Source organism: Pongo abelii, chromosome X (assembly GCF_028885655.2).
Source record: "Pongo abelii isolate AG06213 chromosome X, NHGRI_mPonAbe1-v2.0_pri, whole genome shotgun sequence".
NCBI lineage: Eukaryota > Metazoa > Chordata > Mammalia > Primates > Hominidae > Pongo > Pongo abelii.
Genome location: NC_072008.2, coordinates 38404852 through 38427318, shown reverse-complemented (window position 1 = coordinate 38427318; position 22467 = coordinate 38404852). Strand labels below are relative to the sequence as shown.

At 40.3% G+C, this 22467-nt stretch overlaps 1 protein-coding gene across 2 annotated transcripts in view; it reads left to right on the top strand.

The window, feature by feature from the left end:
• The window catches only part of SRPX (sushi repeat containing protein X-linked), a 75329-nt gene that overhangs the window by 30997 nt on the left and 21865 nt on the right, over positions 1–22467 (top strand). The window contains exons 2-4 of one of the 2 annotated variants that reach the window (XM_002831520.6): positions 14901–14960; positions 18934–19125; positions 21577–21753. In XM_002831520.6, the coding sequence (XP_002831566.1) occupies positions 14901–14960; positions 18934–19125; positions 21577–21753 (429 nt within the window). The remainder of the gene's footprint in view (positions 1–14900; positions 14961–18933; positions 19126–21576; positions 21754–22467) is intronic. The other variant, XM_063721078.1, reaches the window with a different exon arrangement.

The following is a 22467-nucleotide window of genomic DNA, read 5'->3' as shown; positions in this document are numbered from 1 at the left end:
CTACAAACCACTGCTCAAGGAAATAAAAGAGGATACAAACAAATGGAAGAACATTCCATGCTCATGGGTAGGAAGAATCAATATCATGAAAATGGCCATCCTTCCCAAGGTAATTTACAGATTCAATGCCATCCCCACCAAGCTACCAATGACTTTCTTCACAGAATTGGAAAAAACTACTTTAAAGTTCATATGGAACCCCAAAAGAGCCCGCATCGCCAAGTCAATCCTAGGCCAAAAGAACAAAGCTGGAGGCATCACACTACCTGACTTCAAACTATACTACAAGGCTACAGTAACCAAAACAGCATGGTACTGGTACCAAAACAGAGATATAGATCAATGGAACAGAACAGGGCCGTCAGAAATAATGCCACATATCTACAACTATCTGATCTTTGACAAACCTGACAAAAGCAAGAAATGGGGAAAGGATTCCCTGTTGAATAAATGGTGCTGGAAAAACTGGCTAGCCATACGTAGAAAGCTGAAACTGGATCCCTTCCTTACACCTTATACAAAAATCAATTCAAGATGGATTAAAGACTTACATGTTAGACCTAAAACCATAAAAACCCTAGAAGAAAACCTAGGCATTACCATTCAGGACATAGGCATGGGCAAGGACTTCATGTCTAAAACACCAAAAGCAATGGCAACAAAAGCCAAAATTGACAAATGGGATCTAATTAAACTAAAGAGCTTCTGCACAGCAAAGGAAACTACCATCAGAGTGAACAGGCAACCTACAAAATGGGAGAAAATTTTCGCAACCTACTCATCTGACAAAGGGCTAATATCCAGAATCTACAATGAACTCCAACAAATTTACAGGAAAAAAACAAACAACCCCATCAAAAAGTGGGTGAAGGACATGAACAGACACTTCTCAAAAGAAGACATTTATGCAGCCAAAAAACACATGAAAAAATGCTCACCATCACTGGCCATCAGAGAAATGCAAATCAAAACCACAATGAGATACCATCTCACACCAGTTAGAATGGCAATCATTAAAAAGTCAGGAAACAACAGGTGCTGGAGAGGATGTGGAGAAATAGGAAGACTTTTACACTGTTGGTGGGACTGTAAACTAGTTCAACCCTTGTGGAAGTTAGTGTGGCGATTCCTCAGGGATCTAGAACTAGAAATTCCATTCGACCCAGCCATCCCATTACTGGGTATATACCCAAAGGACTATAAATCATGCTGCTATAAAGACACATGCACACGTATGTTTATTGCGGCATTATTCACAATAGCAAAGACTTGGAACCAACCCAAATGTCCAACAATGATAGACTGGATTAAGAAAATGTGGCACATATACACCATGGAATACTATGCAGCCATAAAAAATGATGAGTTCATGTCCTTTGTAGGGACATGGATGAAATTGGAAATCATCATTCTCAGTAAACTATCACAAGAACAAAAAACCAAACACCGCATATTCTCACTCATAGGTGGGAATTGAACAATGAGAACACATGGACACAGGAAGGGGAACATCCCACTTTGGGGACTGTTGTGGGGTGGAGGGAGGGGGGAGGGATAGCACTGGGAGATATACCTAATGCTAGATGACGAGTTAGTGGGTACAGCGCACCAGCATGGCACATGTATACATATGTAACTTACCTGCACATTGCGCACATGTACCATAAAACCTAAAGTATAATGATAATAATAAAAAAAAAGAAAAATAAAAGTACCTCTCCCATAAAAAAAAAGAAAAACAAACAATGCTCACTTTTACTGTGTATGGTATATTATAAGTATCTGCCATTTTCTCCTATTCTAATCTAATGTATTTTATTGCAAATAAAGCTGGTCCCACTAAATTTATGGAATGGCTCACTAATGTTTTAATTTAATTTTAATGTGTTAAATCTGAGCTATAGTATTGTTTTGAAACAGGGAATTGGAAATGATACACTGAGACTGATTTCTTATCTCAAACCAGATGTCATGCTGTATGTTTTAGTCATCTATTTCTTTCAAATGTAAATTGATGGTCTACTGTTTAAGTCAGGACTCTTGATGGCACATGACAGAAACCAGTTTCGAAAAAGCTTTGAAGAAAGGATGGGCTTATCATTTTATGTTAGGGCAGAGGTATGCTGGTGGGGCCAAGCAATACTGGAACCAAGGGCTCAAATACTGTGGGATCTCTCTTTCTCTGTTTTGTTTTTGCTTTTCTTTAATGGCTTCATTCTCTCGAATTAGCATTCTGTATGAGACTTAATCTTTGTCATTGGCAGCTTCAGGGCTCACATCTTCCTCATTTTACCACCAGAGAAAAATCCTTCCAAGATTCTCATTGGTTCATGTAATTGGTTCATATGATTGCTCCTGTAGTCAAGGGATAGGATAAACTCACCTCTACTACAACCACATAGGTATGAGGAATAATGCAGTTTTCCAAAAGAAAGGGTCTTGTTTCTTTGAGAGGAACACAATAGATGTCTATCACACCTAGGAAGTGCTAGCACCAGGCATTGTGTGCTGGGGTTTAGCCTCACACAACAGGTATTGCCAAAAGCCTGCAGATGATCATTTTGAAAACTAGAATTGCCATCAGCTTAGTTGCACCTTCATTTTCCCACTAGAGCTTGAGTCTCCCAGTGAAGATAATAATAACTGACAACAGCTACTGTGTGACTATCAGTTCAAGGGCATCAAATGGAAAAATCAGTGCTTTCAAGAAAGAAGCTACCCAGAAAAGAAATGATTCTACCTCCCACCACAGGCAGAGCTGGATAAAATAGCCATCTGTAAAAAACTTCAAGTAAAGTCCAAGTTTTTGTTCTTGGGTGCTCGTGTTCTATTCCCTGTTGGGGAACCGGAGAATGTTTTATAAGGAAGAAGCCTTAGTTTTCAGCTGAGCAGACTGCAGCCTGTCACTTTCAGGCATTCTCATGATGTTCGTTTCAGTGTTTCAGTGCTGTTTTCTGGAAATATCTTTCTTCACACTCTCTTCTCTCTCTCTCTCTCTCTGCCATTTAATGTACTATATTAAAATATCAATCTACAGCTGGCAATTAAAAGTTTGCTGCCTACAATTCTCAGTACACACTGTGGCGATTTTATTTTAATTTTCCTAGACTCTGCCTTTTCTGAATTCAGTTATTCTCAGTTTTGCCATGATGTGCCAGAATTTTGTAAGTTATACTGCTGGGTTACTGCCAAGAACGACGTACCAGTCGCAGCTTTATTTGGGCAGCTTTTTGTGCCTTAAATACAGTATCTGTTTCTGTAAGTACAGCCTTCACTGAGGGAGATGGATGTCTCATTTTGATATTGATGGAACAGCTTGAGCATATCAGTAATGTGTAGACTAAAGTCTCAAGGGGAAGAAAACTTTTGAGAGCCTTTGTTAGTTTCACAGGGGCAGTAAGGGGAAACAAACCTTGACCGTGTTCCCTGAAGAGTTTGATGTCTAGCTGGGAAGAAACAACTTGAAATGGCTTCTGAAAATCCAAAGCAACATAAAATCAGTGCTGATTTAAAAATGTGAACAGAGTGCATCAATGTGAATGGAATGGTTAGGAAAGATAAACTGGGGGAGCTAGGCTTTGAAATAGCTTTAAACACAAGAAAGGAACTGAGAGGAGGGAAAGGGCTTTCAGGTAGATTTCTGAGTCATGAAGACAGAAACAAGGAGTTGTGAAATTGCATGAGATTTAGAATCAGAAAAGTTCAATCCTTGTTCTCCTATAACTGATAACCACTTCATTCTCTGAGCTGAGAATACAATCATAAACAAAGTGGCAAAGAGTTGTTGCCCTCCCCAGGTTTACATTCTAGTCACCGAATGATACCTGCCTCATAAGATTGCACTGAGGACTTAAAGAGGCAATGGAAATGAAAGAGCCGGGCAGATTTTTAAAATGATGTGCCATGGTAATTTGTTTATTGCCAGGTGGAGAAGGAGGAGGCCAATTTGATTTGCTTGACTGCTGTTGTCCCAGCTAGAGGTTGAGGATGGGAGTGTTCTAGGGTAACATAATTTGAAAACAGGTACCATGCCCTTCCAAACACTTCTGCTGTCCCATTTTACAGATGAGAAAACTGAGGCTCAGGAAAGAAAAGTGGCTTCCCAAATCAGGATGGCACTGGAACTTAATCCCAGGGCTTTTTCAGTTGCATCCTACCAGAGAGGATGGCCATGAGCAGTTGAGGAAACTCAGTGTCTGCTTGCTGTTTCATGGGATATAACATCTATGCCCTGAACAAATCAGAGAAAAGTAGACTTCTACTACCGATCCCCCAAAGGCTTTCTCAGATTTTCAGATTCCTTCATTCTGAGGGAGGAAACAGAATTAACTTAACAAATGTAGGTTTTCAAAGTATTTAAATCACTGTTTTTCTAATACTTTTGACAAGACCCACAGGAAGAAATATATTCTACTGTGACCTATTGTTAGAGTGAATATATTATTTATTGTACAAATCAGGAAGGTTTTGAGTGTGAAAGAGAATGCTATTAATAATAATGTTAGATGGTAACCATGTGAGGTGATGGATATGTTAATTAGCTTGATTATGGTGATTATATCACAATGGATATGTATTTCAAAACATCATGTTGTAAACCTTAAATATATATAATTTTGCCCATTATACCCCAGTAAAGCTGAAAAAGTAATGCTGGGACAACAGGCATAAAATGGGACTGTGCTATGCAAACTGGGGATACCCTACCACACATACACCTATATAAAAACAAAAATTGTACAAAGTAAGGTTTATTCTTTATATGTGTAGTACACCCTGACATTTTCAATTCTATTTCACTACAAAAATACTAGTCATGACCTACTAAATGTGGTCAACAGTTTGAAACATACTATTCTTAGTTGATTGTTGGTATCACTGAGGCACTTATGATGGTAGTAAAGACAGGGATTTGGTAAGGTGAATGTCTGATATGTCCTATAAACTTGTTTCATCTGAACATTCTGTTGAATCTTCTGCCACAAGAAAAGCACTGGTAATAAACATTTTCTTCAATTCATTCCCCATGATTAGCAAAAGGTTTAGACTAATCTTTCTGGATCCCTTTGTTCCATTTGGAACAAGAATCTTGCTCTGTGTATTTCCCCTCTTTTCTTACTCTTGGGCTTTTATCTGTTAGTCTGCCACTTATTTAGGGATGTAAGGAATCCAAGGAAGAATGTCTCATTTACAGATTCTGGTTCTCTGTGTACTTATTCTGAGCCTTCATCTTGGGGTTGAAGCTGGTGCTCTGAAAAGCTAAAGTTTCTTTTCCGCTCTACTCCTTCAAACATATACACCTTTATACACAACTCCTGGATATCTCTCCTCTGTTGAAACTTTGCCAAGATATAACAGAATAGATCTTGCCTGCTAGTCAGGCATGCGGAACTGACTTCTGGGCTTCTTCAAAAGCCCCCATAAATTAGGACTTTCCAGAAAAGAAGCTCCTGCAGATTTAGCTATGGAGGAGAGAAGGGTTACCACTGTACCTGTGTCCACACAAGCTATGGACAGGCCCTTTGTTAGCCCATTTCTGTCACTAGAAATGTTTGTACACTCACCTGTGTTAACAAGAGCTTCAAGAATACAAGAGATGCGGCAATAGCACCTTTCAGCAATAAAATAACTTTTGGTGAGTCCCCATTTTGTAAATGTTTTTAAGTCATAAAGGCATATAGGGAACCACAGGGTTTTTCCTGCCTCAAAGTATAAACTATGGTAATGTCTTGAGCCTAAAAATAACTTTTTCCTAAAGCAAATTTTATTATCTGTATCATCTGAATTCATAAACTAAACTTGACAACAGTTTATTTTTCTGAAAAGATTGACTATATGGCTTTTCCTGGTGGTTATTAAGATGAATATATATACATATGTGTATGAAAGATTTTCTAAATCACAAATCATACAGGATTGTTAGAGGAATTTTTTAAAAACACACAGAAAACTTTGGAAGCACTGAGATTCTTGACTATGTTTCATGCTTAAACTTTAAAAAGTATATCATGCCAGATATAAGTTTGTCATATTTTTACATTTTTTCAAGAAACTCATTTACACAGCAGCTCAGGGATGTGGAGGCCTTCAATTTATACTCACAGAATTAAATAGAAAATGTGACTATGAACCCTCAAATTAGGAACTTGTAAAACTAAAACATATATATTATGCCATTTAATTTATGGCAACCCTGTTGAGGCATGCCTAATTGGGGTATTTGAGGCTTAGAGAGACTCAATGGCTCTCTTAGCTTGGTTTCCTAGAAGCAAAGCTTATGATTTGTTGAGGAAATACTCTCAGGAAAAAAACCTATAATTGAGGAAGGGAAGCAAGAAAGAGCTGAGCAAGAATAGAGTCTCAGGTAAATTCTAGCCCCACAGGGTGCTTAGAAACATAAATACTGCAAGATTGTACTTCCACTCACCTTTGGGGGCTAGAAATCTGGCTCCATGTTCCTCCATATCAGTCAAACATTGGCTGCCTCCAGGAAACAGATGGGGAGGATGAAGTGGCTCCTATCAGCTGAGGACAATTCTCTGGAGAAGAGGGCAACTGTGAGTTATTTGCAGTCAAAGGCTCCCAGCAGCTAGGAGATGGGCACACCAGCCTGAGTAAAGGGGTTCTGATTGAGGAATAAGCAGTATCTGCCGCAGTCACCTAAGAGAAGACTATTAAACCAAGGCTGGGAGGTACATCAGAATCTTCTGACTTTAAGGCAAAAGCCCTTTCTTTTTCCCTTCCTCCTTTTGTACTTTCTACTCTTCCTATACCTTTTCCTCCTTTTGTTTTAAAAACAAATACTGTTTATTATGTCAGAATTTTTATAAGTCAGGATCTGGGCATGGTTTAGCTGGCTCAAGGTCTCTCATGAGGTTGCAAGCAAGTTATTGGCTTGGCCTGCAGTTTCATCTGATGGCTCGACTTGTGTGTGTTATGTGTGTGTGTAGCTGGGGAGATCTTCTTATAACCTTACTTATGTTATTGTTGGCAGGCTTTTGGTCCCTCATCACATGGGCCTATACACAGGGTGCCCTCATGACTTGGCAGCTAACTTGACCCAGAATGAGTGATCCAAGAGAGAGAGTGTGAGACAGTATTCAAGATGGACACCACAGTCTTTTTATAACTTGACTTCAAAAGAGATATGGTGTCCCTTCTGCCAAAATTTATTAATTAGAAGCAAGTTAATAAATTCATTGCACACTTAAAGTGAGGAGTTACAAAAGGTTATGAATGCCAGGGGACAGGGTTAATTGGGGGCCATCTTAGAAGCTGCATATGAGAGTCTACCCTCTGGCACCCAGTGATTATTTCCCACCAACATGCAAAATATACTCACTCCCTTTTTTTTTTTTTTTTTTAGAAAAATAGCATCTATTCACAGCTAAGCAGCTCACTGAGACTGCTTTCTGACAGTATAATTGTAGGGGATCAAAGACCTCTCCTTATTCCATAATGTCTCTGCCTTCCTAAGTCAAGCTAGTGATATTTCAGCATATATAACTCTTTTAAGAATTTTGTGGGTCTCCTGTGAATCTTCTTAGACTTCACTCTATTAGAGAAAAGTTCACCGTATTAGCCACCTTACAAATCTCATAGATATAGACTCTTCTCTGTTGTTTGATTGAGAGGAACTTGAGATACCCTTAATCTCTTTAAAGGGCCTTTTGTAAGACTGAAGGTACTTTAAGGCACTACCTTGATGTAACAAAGGATTTTATAGCCGTAATTTTGCCTTCATCTTTAAATCATGTTTTTCTGGCAGTGCCTTAGATTTGATCTTTGTTCAGAAGCTATTCAAATGTCCTTCATACTGTACCACAGCTGCTCTGTAATCCGTTGGCAGATCATTTGTTAGCACTAAATCATCTGGCTCCCACAAATAAATACCCTATGGCTTCCAATAGTACAAAGTACCCTTTTCTAAACATCCAAATCTGCAGTATTGTCACAGTTTAAATTTATATACTGAAGCTGGACTGATTAGAATAAAACCATCCAAAATTATAAGCATGAGGACATAATTTATGTGTCACAAGAAATTTAAGGCAGATTTTTCTCTTTTTCTCCAACATTTCTACCAATTCTAAATCATATGCTGGGTATACAAGGTAAATTAGACATAGTTCCCACCCCTGAGCAATTTATAGACATGATTTATCTCCACAGAATACTTTTAAAAAGTTAGGTCTAGGCCTGTGCTATCCAGTATGGTAGCTATTAACCACATGTGGCTATTTAAATGTAAATTTAAATTAACTAAAATTAAATGAAATAAAAACATTCACTTCTCTTGTTTTACTAGCCACGTTTTAAATGCTTAATAACCACATAGGGCTAGTGGCTGCCGTATTTGACAGTACAGATAAAGAATATTTCCATCATTGCAGAAAGTTGCATCAGACAGCACTAATCTAGAAGACACCAGTATGATAAGCATTTATCCTTTTTAAAAACATATTGGCTTCTCTCTCCCCAACACTAAAATGAATTAAATATCAAAAAGAAGGACACTACATGCTTCTTCAGTAAATATTCTAACATGCTTAACAATAAAGAATGCTGTAAGACCATGGCTCTTAAAATTTATTAAAATCTACTGAAAGCTAGCATCTTTTTCCCCTAGAAAAAGCATGTTAGTACCAAAAGGCATGTATCAAAAGCATGTACCAAAAAACATGTTCAATTACAAGAGGTTCATGGGCCCTCCAAAGCCCTTTCATTAATTCTGTAGTAGACCACGATCCTCGGGTTAAGAATCCCTACTGCAAAGTAAATTTTATTTTCCCATTGACTTTCAGTATAAAATTGATGGTGCAATTTACTATTAAATATGCTTCTTTATGACAATATTAAAATTATGTTTAGAATAATGATGAAGGGAGAAACAAAATGTAAAGAACGAAGAACTGTCTTCAAAATGACTAAAAAATAAACCCAACACTTTGAGCTAAAAATATAATACAGAGCCAGCAAATCTACCAATTTGGGTCAGGTATCATAATCAATAAAGAAATATGTAGTTTTAGCAAATTTGCAAAGTTTTCCATTAGTCTTAAATCTCTACCACATCCCTACCTTACGGTGAGAAACCTTCTGGCGTGATAGCAGGAACACTCTAGTAGCCTTCAGAAATCTAGACCCTGATGTAATTTCAATACATATAATAAGTATTATTTAAGAGTGACTTTGGTGCCTCAATGATCTTATCTAACTGGATATTCAGAATGAATGGGTGGGGTTCCGTAGGCCAAGAAGACCCTTCTTTGAACTTTGGAAAAAAAGAGTGGCTATTTCTTTGAAAATCTGTTGAATTAGGGAAAGTTTTTGCAAGGAGAGCAAAATTATAAATGCAGTTGGCTCCAGGTATGGCTGAGAGACAGAATCCTAAATGGCTCTGAGTTTCTGATTTCTGAGCCAACGTACAATTTGTATTTGTGTGGAAGAAGCACTGAAGCATTCTTTCCAGAGTGGTAATCTGAACCATATGTAGACTGATTAATAGTTATGTCATAATAAAACCTCAATTAGCAGAATTCTAGAGGGATAGCCTTTTGTAAATAAAGGAAAGTTTACTAGGAAACCTCCCTTCTCCCATCCTCCCCAACTTCTTTCTCTATTTTTCTTCCATTTGAAAAATTTTAATAGTGGGGAAAATCTTTCCCCAATGTACATAAAGCTCCTCTGCTGCTTTAGTAAGTACGGTCTACCGAATATAAGTGAGTCTATCTTTGAGCTTATTGTATCTTTCAGGGTGTCTATTTTGCAGACTAGTCATCATATTTTTATAGAAGTTAATATATGAGCTCAGGCTGAAAATAAACTGGAAATTTTCTGAGAGTGGCAGCTAATACCCATTTATTTTCTTTTCACTTAAAAAACATCTATCAAGCCTGAGAGCAGTGGCTCATGCCTGTAATCCCAGCACTTTGGGAGGCCCAGGCAGGCAGATCACTTGAGGTCACTAGTTCGAGACCAGCCTGGCCAACATGGCGAAACCCTGTCTCTAGTAAAAATACAAAAATTAGCTGAGCGTGGTGGTGCATGCTTGTAATCCCAGCTACTCGGTAGGCTGAGGCACAAGAATCTCTTGGACCCAGGAGACGGAGGCTGCAGTAAGCCGGGATCACACCACTACACTCCCCCTGGGCAACAGAGCGAGACCCTGTCTCAAAAAAAAAAAATCTATCAAGAATTTGCAGGAAAGTTTTCATTCATTTGTGTATCAGTTTAGATGCATACAGTTGCAAGTAACAAACAATGCTACTCACAGTGGCTTAAATTGAAAGGATATTTATTGTTGACCTAATAAGAATTGTGGAGGTAAGATGTGTAAGGTTGATGTTATAGTCTAGTGACATCATCCAAGATCCTGGGTTCTTTTTATGTATCCACTTTGCCATCCTCAACTGAAAATCTTTAGTCCTGTGACATCTTACCTTGTGGTTGCAAAATGGCTGCTTCAACTTCAGACGTTTATCCTTACACAATAGCCTCCAAAGCTGAAAGGGAGAAAAGAGGGAAAAGTCTTCTCCTTGTGCAGTTTTCTCTTTTATCAGGGAGAAAAATCTTTCCCATAAGCTCCCTCCCCCCGCCCCTAAGCAGACTTCGTTTTACTTGCCATTGTCCAATATTGGGTTACATGCTTATCCCTGGAGCAATTCCTGGCAAAGGGGAATTAATTTTTTGACTTAGAGTCATCATGGTTCATCGTTTGGGGAGGGACACATTGCTGCTGAACACAACCTGTGATCTTTTAGTAAGAAGGAAGGGGAGAATGGCTGCTGGACAGGCAACCAGCAGCTTCTGCTACATATGGATTCTTCATTTTGCTTCTGTGGGACCCACTCTTGGCATATTTGTTCTCACACTACTGAAGAAGCCATTTGCTGTTTGCCTATCAGTGATCCCAAAGCCAGCTATCTCATGTCTTTGAAATTGTAGGAGCAGAAGGCAGTAAGGCCTAGTGAAAAAAGAATGATAGATTTGAAGGCCAGGCAGATAGGATTCGAATCCCTGATTTACCACTTACTGGCTGCATAACCTTGGACAAGTAAAGACCTTAGAGACTTGGTTTCCCTATTGATAAATCTAAAATAGTACCAAATGGCCGGTGTTATTGTACAGATTTAATGAGATAGTGCATAGAAATTGCCTAGCATAGTACACATATCATAGGCACTTAGTGTGTGTTATTTCCTTTCCCATGTGAATTCAATTGCACAGAAATCAGATTGCATTTAGCTTAGTAAATAGACCAATTCGGAAAAAGAGTAAGTTTGACTCCAGCAGGTTTTTTTTTTCTTTTTTCCTCCTTACTCATCTATGTTCACATAAAAGTCCCCTCTCTTATCTACAAAAGACTTGTGGGTAGAAAGCAGTGTGCCCTGTGTTAGGGTAGTGTCCAGTTACTAAGAGAAAGCTATAAAACCATATATTCATTTCTTAATTGGTTTGCTTAAATATCTGTTAGGTTTAATATAGGAAACAGAATCCTCTCTAGGTATTTTACCCAAAAAAGGATTTAATGCAGGAAATAAGGTACTCACAAAATTGGAAGGGCTGGAGCAATGGAAGTCAAGAAGTCTGCATTAAAGGTCAAATGGCACCATGACTTCAGTCCAGATGCCAGAAACTCCTTCTGTCACTCAGGCTAGGAAACTGTTGCTGCCGTGACTATCACCACTGCCAATGTCACCATCCTCCCTACCACACAAAGCTGATGAGGGGGCAGTGGACACAGTTGACAACACTCACATCTGCTGAAGCCTATTTTCTGCATGCACAACTGTAGAAAAGAGTTCCTTCTCTTTGATTCCTTCCAAATCACTAAAAGTAGACCCTTTCACAACCTAGGGATAAGGGAATCTAGAAACTGTACTTTTCAACCCAATGCCAGGCTTTCTTCCACCTTACGCATGTGAAAGCCCTCCTTATCTTACTCATCTGTGATTCCCCTGCCGGGCTATCTGCCCATGTGCATTCTCTCTTTGCCCCTGTTTTCCCTCTATGCCCTGTTTGGGCTCTGACATCCTGCTCTGGCCTACCATGCCTCCCTGTCCTTTCTGGTACAGATACCTGCCTTGCTCTAAAGGCCTTAGAACTCAGTTGTTTAAGAAGAGAAGATTAGGAGAGGGTAAGAGATCTCCTTGCTTTGTTAAAAATTACCGTACATATCTTTGTATTTCCCAACAATTTAGTGTTAGAAGTTTTTGAACTTCATAAAAAGGAATCGTATATATAGTATATAGTCTTCTGGGACCAACTTTGCTCACAATATTATTTTAGTTTTATTCATCCATATTGTTGTTCTCACAAATGAGCTTTGCCATATTTTAAAATCTTTCTTAATGCATTTTTGCATTTTGGGAGTTATGCTTCTTTCTTTATTCATTCAGCATTCTATAATATTTTCCCATGTTAAGAAACCTCTTCAAAATGAACATTATTATGTTACGAATGGATCATAATATGATTGACCATTTCTTGTAGTTGGATATTTAATTCCTATCTTAGAATGTGGTAGATGAAGAAGATAGAAGAAAAAAAGGTTGAGATTTTCCATGTGGCAGACTAGCTGGAAGATGGTTATTTGCTGAAATGGGAAACACTGGGGGATGCACAGATTTGGTGATAAGAAAAGGGATCTGGTTTTGAGCAGGTTGAGTGTGAGTATGGAGATAGACAACAGTTGAAGATTCTAGCCTGGCTTTTAGGAGACAGTTCAAGGCTAGAAACAGCGGATTTGTCATCAGTACATGGGGAATGGTTTGAGGCGAGTATGGGAGTGAGATGGCCCAGGAAAATAGTCTGGAGATATGTAAAGGACCAATACTGGACTCCTGGGAAATACTTATGTCCAAATGGCAGGCTGATCTAGATGTGCTGTCCAGAGAGTCTGTTTAGAAAGGAGGAAGAAAATCGGGAAACTGTTGTCGTTTGGAAGCCACTGCAGAAGACAGCTTCATGAAATAAATGGGTAGTCATTCATACTAAATGCTGTAAATGCTGTAGACAAGTTAACCAGGATGACAACTGAGGGCAAAATGTATGTATGTGTGTATATGTGTGTTGGAGGGTTGGGCGGGGGGAGAAAGCTTGCTGCTCATGTATCTGGATTTTTTTTTTTTTAATTTGGATGATTGAAGGTTCACATGCAGACATGCAGTTCAACTATTTCCTTGGGTAGATTCCTAGAAGTGGAATGACTTGATCAAAGGGTTTGAGCATAGGCCTTTGATTCACGTTGTTAGGTAGCTTTCCTGGTTTTCATTGTTTTTGTTTTGTTTTGTTTTTGAGATGGGTTCTCACTATGTTATCCAGGCTGTTTTTTGAACTCCTGGGCTCAAGTAATTCTCCCACCTCAGCCTCCCTAGTTTCTGAGATTACAGGCATGAGCCACTGTGCCTGGTTCCAGTGCTTATTTTTTTATATGCAATAATGAATAGTTTGTAATTTTGTACACATCTGGGTGTGCAGAGACAAGGTGAGGAAATCTGCAGCAAAGGAAAATACAGAATTGGGCTTCTGTAGTTGTGGGTCTTTTCCTCATGAACACAGTCCAGCCCTCATCTCCTCTCCACTTTCAGTTTCCACACTCTACATCTCTCATCCAGAACACAAGGGGAACAGGGACCATTACTCATTAGCTGCATGGGGATTTGAATAACCTCACAGTGGAGGATGTTCTTCTCTGTTATGGTGGCAAGTAACTACAGCTAAATGCGTGACCAAGACAGAGCTAACTCGAGTCATTGATTAGACTGAAGTCTGGAGGGAAGTTCTCTGAATTTAAGATTACAGTTTTGAAGTTTGGCATCTGCTACCACTTCAAGGATTAAGGATTTACTGCTCACTGGAATTCAATATTTAATATTCTAAAAACCATTCAGCTCCAGCTTGCAAATGAGTTAAATTAAAATAATACACAGACGTTCTCTCTGAGGCTGTGGTTTTTATTGGTAGCAACACTGATTAAGAAATTTCACTGTCTGGGCACGGTGGCTCACGCCTGTAATCCCAGCACTTTGTGAGGCCAAGGCAGGCAGATCATCTGAGGTCGGGAGTTCGAGACCAGCCTGACCAACATGGAGAAACCCCGTCTCTACTAAAAATACAAAATTAGCCAGGCATGGTGGCACATGCCTATAATCCCAGCTACTCAGGAGGCCAAGGCAGGAGAATCCCTTGAACCCAAGAGGCGGAGGTTGCGGTGAGCCGAAATCACACCATTGCACTCCAGCCTAGCAACAGAGTGAGACTCCGTCTCAAAAAAAAAAAAAAAAAAAAAAAAAAGAAATTTTACTTGAGCCATACGTTCATGAGAGGTTCTAAATAAGCACACAGATAGTCTATTTCAGCCTTCATTTCCTACAAATACTGTATATAGAAGCAACTTTGTGTTTCTTTTGTCAAGATAAGACATTTGATTTACCTCCTTATCTTGCATTTAAATTTATTTCACAAGATGGACCTGTTTTCAGGTACCATAAACACCCATTTCTACTGGGTTTTCTTTGACTGCTGGGGAAACTGTGGACTGTGTCTGATGCACACATTTTATTGCATCTCCCCTGGCATGAGATTCATATACATTGGCATCTTCTCAGAGTGAAGTTGACTCTCTCTGTTTCCCTCTTCCAGAATTTCACTTGGCATATGGTGATTCCAAAACAGTTTGAGGCTCATTTTGCTTGGTTTTTGGCAATCTCAGCTCAGCCAGTTTCACTCTGAGAGATCTCCTGTTTGTTCCTTCATGAATGGCCACAGAAGCTTTTGCTCTTGGCTCTGCGTTCTAATAGCACCTCCTGCATGGTCTGTGGCAAAGCAATGCTTTGAAATATGCGTCCATACTATGTGGCTTTTCTTGCTGCAGTTTCTGTTCTTTTTTATTGTAGGATCGGGAGACTCACCACTAGAAGATGATGAAGTCGGGTATTCACACCCTAGATATAAAGGTGAATGCTTTGCTTATGTGCTAATGAGGACCTGCTGGTGCCAGGAGAACTTTCCTTTTTGCCTTGCGGGACAGATTGTAATAAAGTGACCAGACAACACATTTAAGTTCTAATTATCTATCAAGGAAAAAAAAAAAAAAATATATATATATATATATATATATGCTCCCTTTTTTAAAAAAGGAAATCAAAATGCATTGGAAATCTCTGAAATGCTGACTTTCAGCATCCCAATGGTCATTTTATTCTCATAAGTTTCTTTACTGTCCTCACTTCTGCAAAGGCAGCTGTAGCTGATGAAAGTGAAAATCAAGCCTAATTCATACATTACAGCCAGAATCATCCAGAGTAAACCACCTAAGGTCAAATCTGGACCAAGTGCTGATAATGTACTAAGTTGAATGGGGAAGGAGAAAACTTGATTTTCATAAGCTCATTTCATCGTGCTCTTTCTGAGCCCAGCATGGCTCCTGAAATGGTATGTTAAAGTATGTTACTCAAATGAAACTTAATGATAAAGAACTCCGCCTCTACATATTCCCAGCAATCCACTCCCCAGCACGTATAAAAAGCCTAAACAAGAACCTTCTGTGCAGACTCAGGTAAGTATGTCCACAAATATTTCTACTGGTGAAACATTTCTCTGAAGCATAGGGAAACCTGGGAGAAATGAAGGTAAATTTAGAGATGCTTTCTCTCTGAATCTAGTTCCTCTTACAGTGGAGGAAGAATTTGAAAAAAAAAAGGGTTAACAAAGTTTCACTGTGGCATTTTGCCCTGGAAATTTGTCCTAATTCCTGGGATGAGGACATGGCCCTTGTTTGTTGTGATGTGTCTCAGATACAGGAGAATCAGGGTAGGACTGGACAGCTTTTGACTGGAGATGTCCTTCAGTTGTTTTCTACACAAGTGAACAATATTTCCAATATAATGACTGGTGCCTGGTGCTTATGTGCAGATGTGCTTCCCATCACATACCACATTTTTTTGTGACATCTGAATGCAAATACTCATTCCTACCTATAGTTTCTATCTCCATAGCCTCAGGAATTAACCAATCAAGCAAAGCACAAATGCGTTAATCAGATGTTTGGGGTAAGGAAATGTTCTAATTCGCAAAACTTCTTAACTATTTATGAGTTTAGATTTTTTTTTCTTTGAGTCCCTTGTTGAAAAATCTTCCTAAAACACATGCATGCACAGATGACCCTTCACATCTACAGCAGGGGTTGCCTAGTGCCCTCAGGTCCTTGTTCTTCACATCCATCCTCACCTCACAGCATTGCAAATGTGACAGGTAGACCAGATGGCCAAAATGTGTGCTTGCCCTAGAACTTACCCTGAATGTTTAAGAGTAAATTTTCTTAGGGCATCGTTTCTATTGTCAGTTAAATTGCTTACTGGTAGCAATCATTTCAGTATGTATATCAAAGCATCATGTTGTACGCTTCATACAATAAAATTTGTTTTATTTATTATTATTATTATTTTTTGAGATGGAGTCTCACCCTGTCACCCAGGCTGTAGTGCAGTGGCGTGATCTTGGCTCACTGTAACATCCGCCTCCCAGGTTCAAGCGATTCTCCTACCTCAGCCTCCCGAGTAGCTGGGACTATAGACACACGCCACCACGCCCAGCTAATGTTGCATTTTTAGTACAGACAGGGGTTTCACTATGTTGGCCAGGCTGGTCTCGAACTCCTAACCTCAGGTGATCCACCCACCTTGGCCTCCCAAAGTGCTGGGATTACAGGCGTGAGCCACCGCACCCGGCCAAGTTTTTTTAATTTTAAAAGCTAGAGACAAGCCATTATTAAGTGAGGGTTTAGTTTTAGATCCTGAGGCCCCTGCACGGTGTCCAGCACGGAGTAAGTGTTTTTGAATTAAAGTAAAATAAGAGAGAAAATTAAATGTAACCAACATTTGTGGTGCTCCTGGTATGTGGCAAGCATGGCTTTTGATTCTTTTGCTTGGAATACCATCATATATTCATATTAATTGAGTGAGTTTGTGATGTATGTGTATGCAGGTCATATATATACATACAGTAGTTCCCCCTTATCTGCAGTTTCACTTTCCAAGGTTCCACTTACCTTCAGTCAACCGCAGCCCAAAAATATTAGATATTTTGAGAGAGAGACAGTACATTCACCTAACTTTCATTACAGTATATTGTTATAATTGTTCTATATTATTATTAGTTGTTGTTAATCTTTTACTATGTCTAATTTATAAATTAAACTTCATCATAGGTATGTTTGTATAAGAAAAAAACAGTACATATAGCGTTGGGTACTATCCAAGGCTTCAGGCATCCAATATCCCCCGTGGGCAAAGGGGGAGTACTGTATATCACAAATATATGTAGTACATACAGATTATATTAAAACCCTTAGAGGAAGGAAAATTTATTCAAGGAAGTTCTTTAGGCCTTGTGTGAGCTCCTACACGTTTATATCCACATGGTCAAATTTAATCAACTCTAGGTTAAGCCTTTAGGACATCACTTTTACCTAGAAAGTCCAGGGAAGATTACTTGAGTCTTGAGTTTAGGGCTCACTTGCAGCTGTCTGCAAAACATTATATGACGAAAGTATTAGCCAGGCCAGGCACGGTGGTGCATGCCTGTAGTTCCAGCTACTTGGGAAGCTGAGACAGGAGGATCACTTGAGCCTAGGAGGCCGAGACTGAAGTGAGCAATGATCATGCCACTACACTCCAGCCTGGGTGACAGAGTGAGACCCTGTTTCTAAAAAAAAAAAAAAAAAAAAAAAAAAGAGAAAGTATTAGCTGAAGGAAATGTGAAGGCAAAACTAAAACAGTGGTCTATGCATAAGACGTGGCCAGAACTGTTGGTTTTTGTAACCGAGGAGCAGTTGGAGGCATATCCTCAGAAGAGAATTCCTGGGAAAGTAAAACAGGGTCTGTCCTCCTTCCTGGCCACATGATGGCGGTCTTACCTCACTCACTGACAGCTCAGGTGCTGGGTTGGAGTGATGAGCCAGGCAGTTGCAGCGAAGTGGCTCCTATTCATGGCATTGAGAGCCCGGCAGGCTTTAGGGAACTCCTCACTGTTCCCCATCGATTATGGGACATTGGGGCAGTGGCTGCTGTAAGAACTTATCCACCAAGGAGCTAGTGTTGCCCTTATATTTTATGGATCTCAAAGAGAACATTTCAAAAGCACAGCAGGGAGGTTCTGATTGATTCATTTCATCCCAGCTGTGCTTTGGGCAACTATGAGACCAAAATCAAAACACCTGCAACTTTGCCATCTGGGGAGGTTGTCACCCTGTTATGTAAATGGAGCATAACTGGGGACACTTCTCTATGGAGAGCAATTGTTCTTTGCGTAATTCTCTATGGAGAGCAATTGTTCTTTAAGCCAAATTTATATCTTGTTACAAACACCTGGAAATTGTAGCATCATTTAGATTAATGCCAGTATGACAACATTTTAGAGAGAATGTGCATACAGCTCAGACGAAATCCAAATTAACCAATTATTGAATCCCCACCGCTATGTATGACATCAATTGCTCTTGAAAGAATTATTTATCTAAAAAATAAAAAATAAAAATCTTATGTACCTAGTTAAGGGAAATACTAAAAAGAACAAGCATTTATTGAACATATACGATAGGTACTGTGCTAGATGCTTGATACGCAATTTTTGTTTCATCCTTATAACAGCACTATGGCATAAGTATAGATATTGACTCAGAGAGGTTAGCTAACTTGTCTAAGATCACACAGTCAGTTATAGAGGAACTCAGATTCATGTTCAGGTATATCTGACACTTAGTCCCGTGATCATAACCTTTCTACCTGAAGACACCTAAGAAAACATGGGGCACTAATTGAAGGTCCAAAATTTGGAATGTAGCCAGCCTGGGACAGTAAGAGTAAGGGGACACATTTTCTGAAAGTGTCATTTCGTATTTGTCTCCTCTTTTGCTTCTGCTACTTGTAGATACCCCGTGGTGCTCCCCCATCAAGGTGAAGTATGGGGATGTGTACTGCAGGGCCCCTCAAGGAGGATACTACAAAACAGCCCTGGGAACCAGGTGCGACATTCGCTGCCAGAAGGGCTACGAGCTGCATGGCTCTTCCCTACTGATCTGCCAGTCAAACAAACGATGGTCTGACAAGGTCATCTGCAAACGTGAGTAGGCCAGCTCTGTGTTGGGTCCTCAGGGATGACCAGAGCCAAAGTTCTTTTGCTCTGAGATTGAGGATTTTCACTGAATATTGATGAGAAAAATTATCCTTATGAGCAGGGGGACACCAGGGGGATTCTAAGATATGGTGGAAGTGAGATGGCTCCTCTCAGAGGGAATGATATGATCAGCTGTTAGAGAAAAGGGGAGAGAAGATCATTGTTCAGAAAATGAGTTACATTTGTTCAGTTAGTGCTAGATCCTGAAGAGGTGTTGGGGATTTAGAAACAAATAAGACACACATGGGCCCTGACACGAAGAGGCTTTAGTAAGGCAGAAGTGTCAACTGGGACATAAGTACAAGAAGGGTACAAAGTCAGGGACATATGGTAGCAGATTAAAGAAGTGTTCTGGCTGGGCGCAGTGGCTCATGCCTGTAATCCCAGCACTTTGGGAGGCCGAGGCGGGTGGGTTGCCTGAGCTCAGGAGTTCGAGACCAGCCTGAGCAACACGGTGAAACCCCATCTCTACTAAAATACAAAAAATTAGCTGGGTGTGGCAGCGTGTGCCTGTAATCCCAGCTACTCAAGAGGCTGAGGCAGGAGAATTGCTAGAACCCGGGAGGTGGAGGTTGTAGTGAGCCAAGATTGCGCCACTGCACTCCAACCTGGGCGACAGAGCGAGACTCCGTCTCTTAAAAAAAAAAAAAAAAAAGTGTTCTCCCAAGGAGTGGGGCTTAGGGAGGCAGGAAAGAGTCACAGAAGAAGTGATGCTTATTTATGAAAGTGAGTGTGCCTCAGGGGAGATTAGAGGAGCAGCGTTTCAGGGGCTGGCTTTTAGCTTCATGACAAGTCATACCTCATTTGGAAAATTGCAAGTGGTACAGCATTGTTGAAGCACACTTTAGATGTCTTTGGTATTCAAAACAACCACCACTTTTTGAGCACTTATGGTTTGCCAAGAATTTCACATACATTTGATTTTTACAGTAATACTATCAATATGGGTGCCATTATGTTAACTTCGTTGTCAGGGAAACTGAGGTTTCAAGGCTGCAGCCATGTCATCAAGACTATGCAGACTCTGCAACTGGGTGACTGTAGTGGACAATCTCCTCTACCCAGATCTCCTCGATGCCTTTTACTAGTTGTGTGTATCCGGTACCCAGCTTCTGAGTACTTTGCTCTTAAAGACTTGGAACTTCAACCTTATTCAGAAGACTGCTCCTTCAGAGGACTGCTCCCGCTTGCTCTCTCTCTCTCTCTCTCGCTCTCACTCTCGTTCTCTTTTCACAAGAGAAAGCATCTCCTGTGAGCAGCCTGTAGCTGCCCAATGACTGACTGATAAAGAATTATGAAAGCTCAGCTTCCTTGCCTGGGGGCAGGACAGAATGAGCTGTCATTCACACTCCAGAGCTTCCCTATGGGATCAGGCTGCTGCTGACTTTGCCTGAGATCTCATCTCGCCTGGCTTTCTCCCCTTCCCTGTTCTGCTTTCCTCACACCCTCACTAGTCTCCCTGGGAGCACTTTCTTACTAAACCTCATGCACGTAAATCTGTATCTCAGAATCTGCTTCTGGGGAGCTCAACCTAAGATAGTGGCTTAGCTAGGTTGCTAACCCAAGCCAGTGTGACATGAAACTTTGTCTATTCTGTGTGACATAAAACCATCCATTGTTTCTTTTTTTTATGTTAAATATTTTACTCAGGATATCTTTATGTACTAAAAACAGATAACATTTAGAAATCTCATTATGGATACAAAACACTTGCCAAATTAGGGTGTGTTCTCATCACAGTCTGTGGCCTATGTAGCTAAAAAATCCCATAAAATATTCAAAATGTATGTAAAGTCTGGTCCCAAGAGAGTCACATTTTATATATTTTACTTTGTTGTTATGAGGCTGGTGTTATTTTGTGTGTGTGTGTGTGTGTGTGTGTGTATGTGTGTGTGTGTGTGATATATTTATCTAGCACTTGTTTCTGGGAAAGGCACTTAACATTTCTCCAAATCCAGGAAAATAATTCTGTAAAAACTTAAATTCCATTTGTTTTATTTATTTATACAGAGTTTTGTTCTTGTTGCCTAGGCTGGAGTGCAATGGCGCAATATCAGCTCGCTGCAACCTCCGCCTCCTGGGTTCAAGCGATCCTCCTGCCTTAGCCTCCCGAGTAGCTGGGATTACAGGCATGCGCCACCACGCCTGGCTAATTTTGTACTTTTAGTAGAGATGGAGTTTCTCCATGTTGGTCAGGCTGGTCTCAAACCCCCGAAGTCAGGTGATCCACCTGCCTCGTCCTCCCAAAGTGCTGGGATTACAGGCGTGAGCCACTGCGCCCGGCCTTCTTATATTTAAATTAACTTTTCACCTCATGCTTTCAGGGTTTCTAGACTCTGAAATGAAACTATAGACAAAAACTAAGAAATGCTGAATATCTGATTTTCTCATTTTCAGAAAAGCGATGTCCTACCCTTGCCATGCCAGCAAATGGAGGATTTAAGTGTGTAGATGGTGCCTACTTTAACTCCCGGTGTGAGTATTATTGTTCACCAGGATACACGTTGAAAGGGGAGCGGACCGTCACATGTATGGACAACAAGGCCTGGAGCGGCCGGCCAGCCTCCTGTGTGGGTAAGAAAATGCCACAGCCCTCAGGAGGCACTTGCTTTGGGAGGAGCAGGGGGTGTTCATATCGTGGATTGTAAAGGGAGCATCACTATTCCTCCTGTAAGGCCTAAGCATGCAACTTTGCTTTCAGTAGCATCACTGGTTCTCTGGCTCAGCCCTAGATCTAACCTCAGTGTTTATCCTGGAGCTGACTTCGTAGCTGATGGCTTCCATCTGACTTTTGTCTTTTTCTTGGTTTGCTATTGAGGCAACTACAGGCTGGCAGAGATGTGGCATACTCCTGCTGATTTTAGTTCAGGGGCCTGAGCAAAGTTATTGACACTATAGGGACAGTCCAGTAGAGAACATCTATGTGTCTTTCAGCCCCAATGTAGTTCCTTTGTCATTGACTCTGGTGGTCAGCAAGCACTCAATTTGTTCAGCTGGAAGGGATTTGGATATTTTGCCTTACTCTGGGTTTGTTGGGCAGTGAGTGGTTCCCATGGTGTGGTCCTGGGAGCAGAAGCAGCAGTAGCATCTCCTGGTCTAAGAATGCAAATTTTCACCAACCCAACCCACCCCCACCACCTGCTGAGTCAGAAACTTTAGGGGTCAGGCACAGCACTTTGTTTTTTAATGAGCATTCCAGGGATTGTGAAGCACTCAAATAGAGAGCTACTGACCTAAGGCACTGCTTCTCAAACTTTACTGTGCAGGGAAGTCCTCTAGGGACCTTGG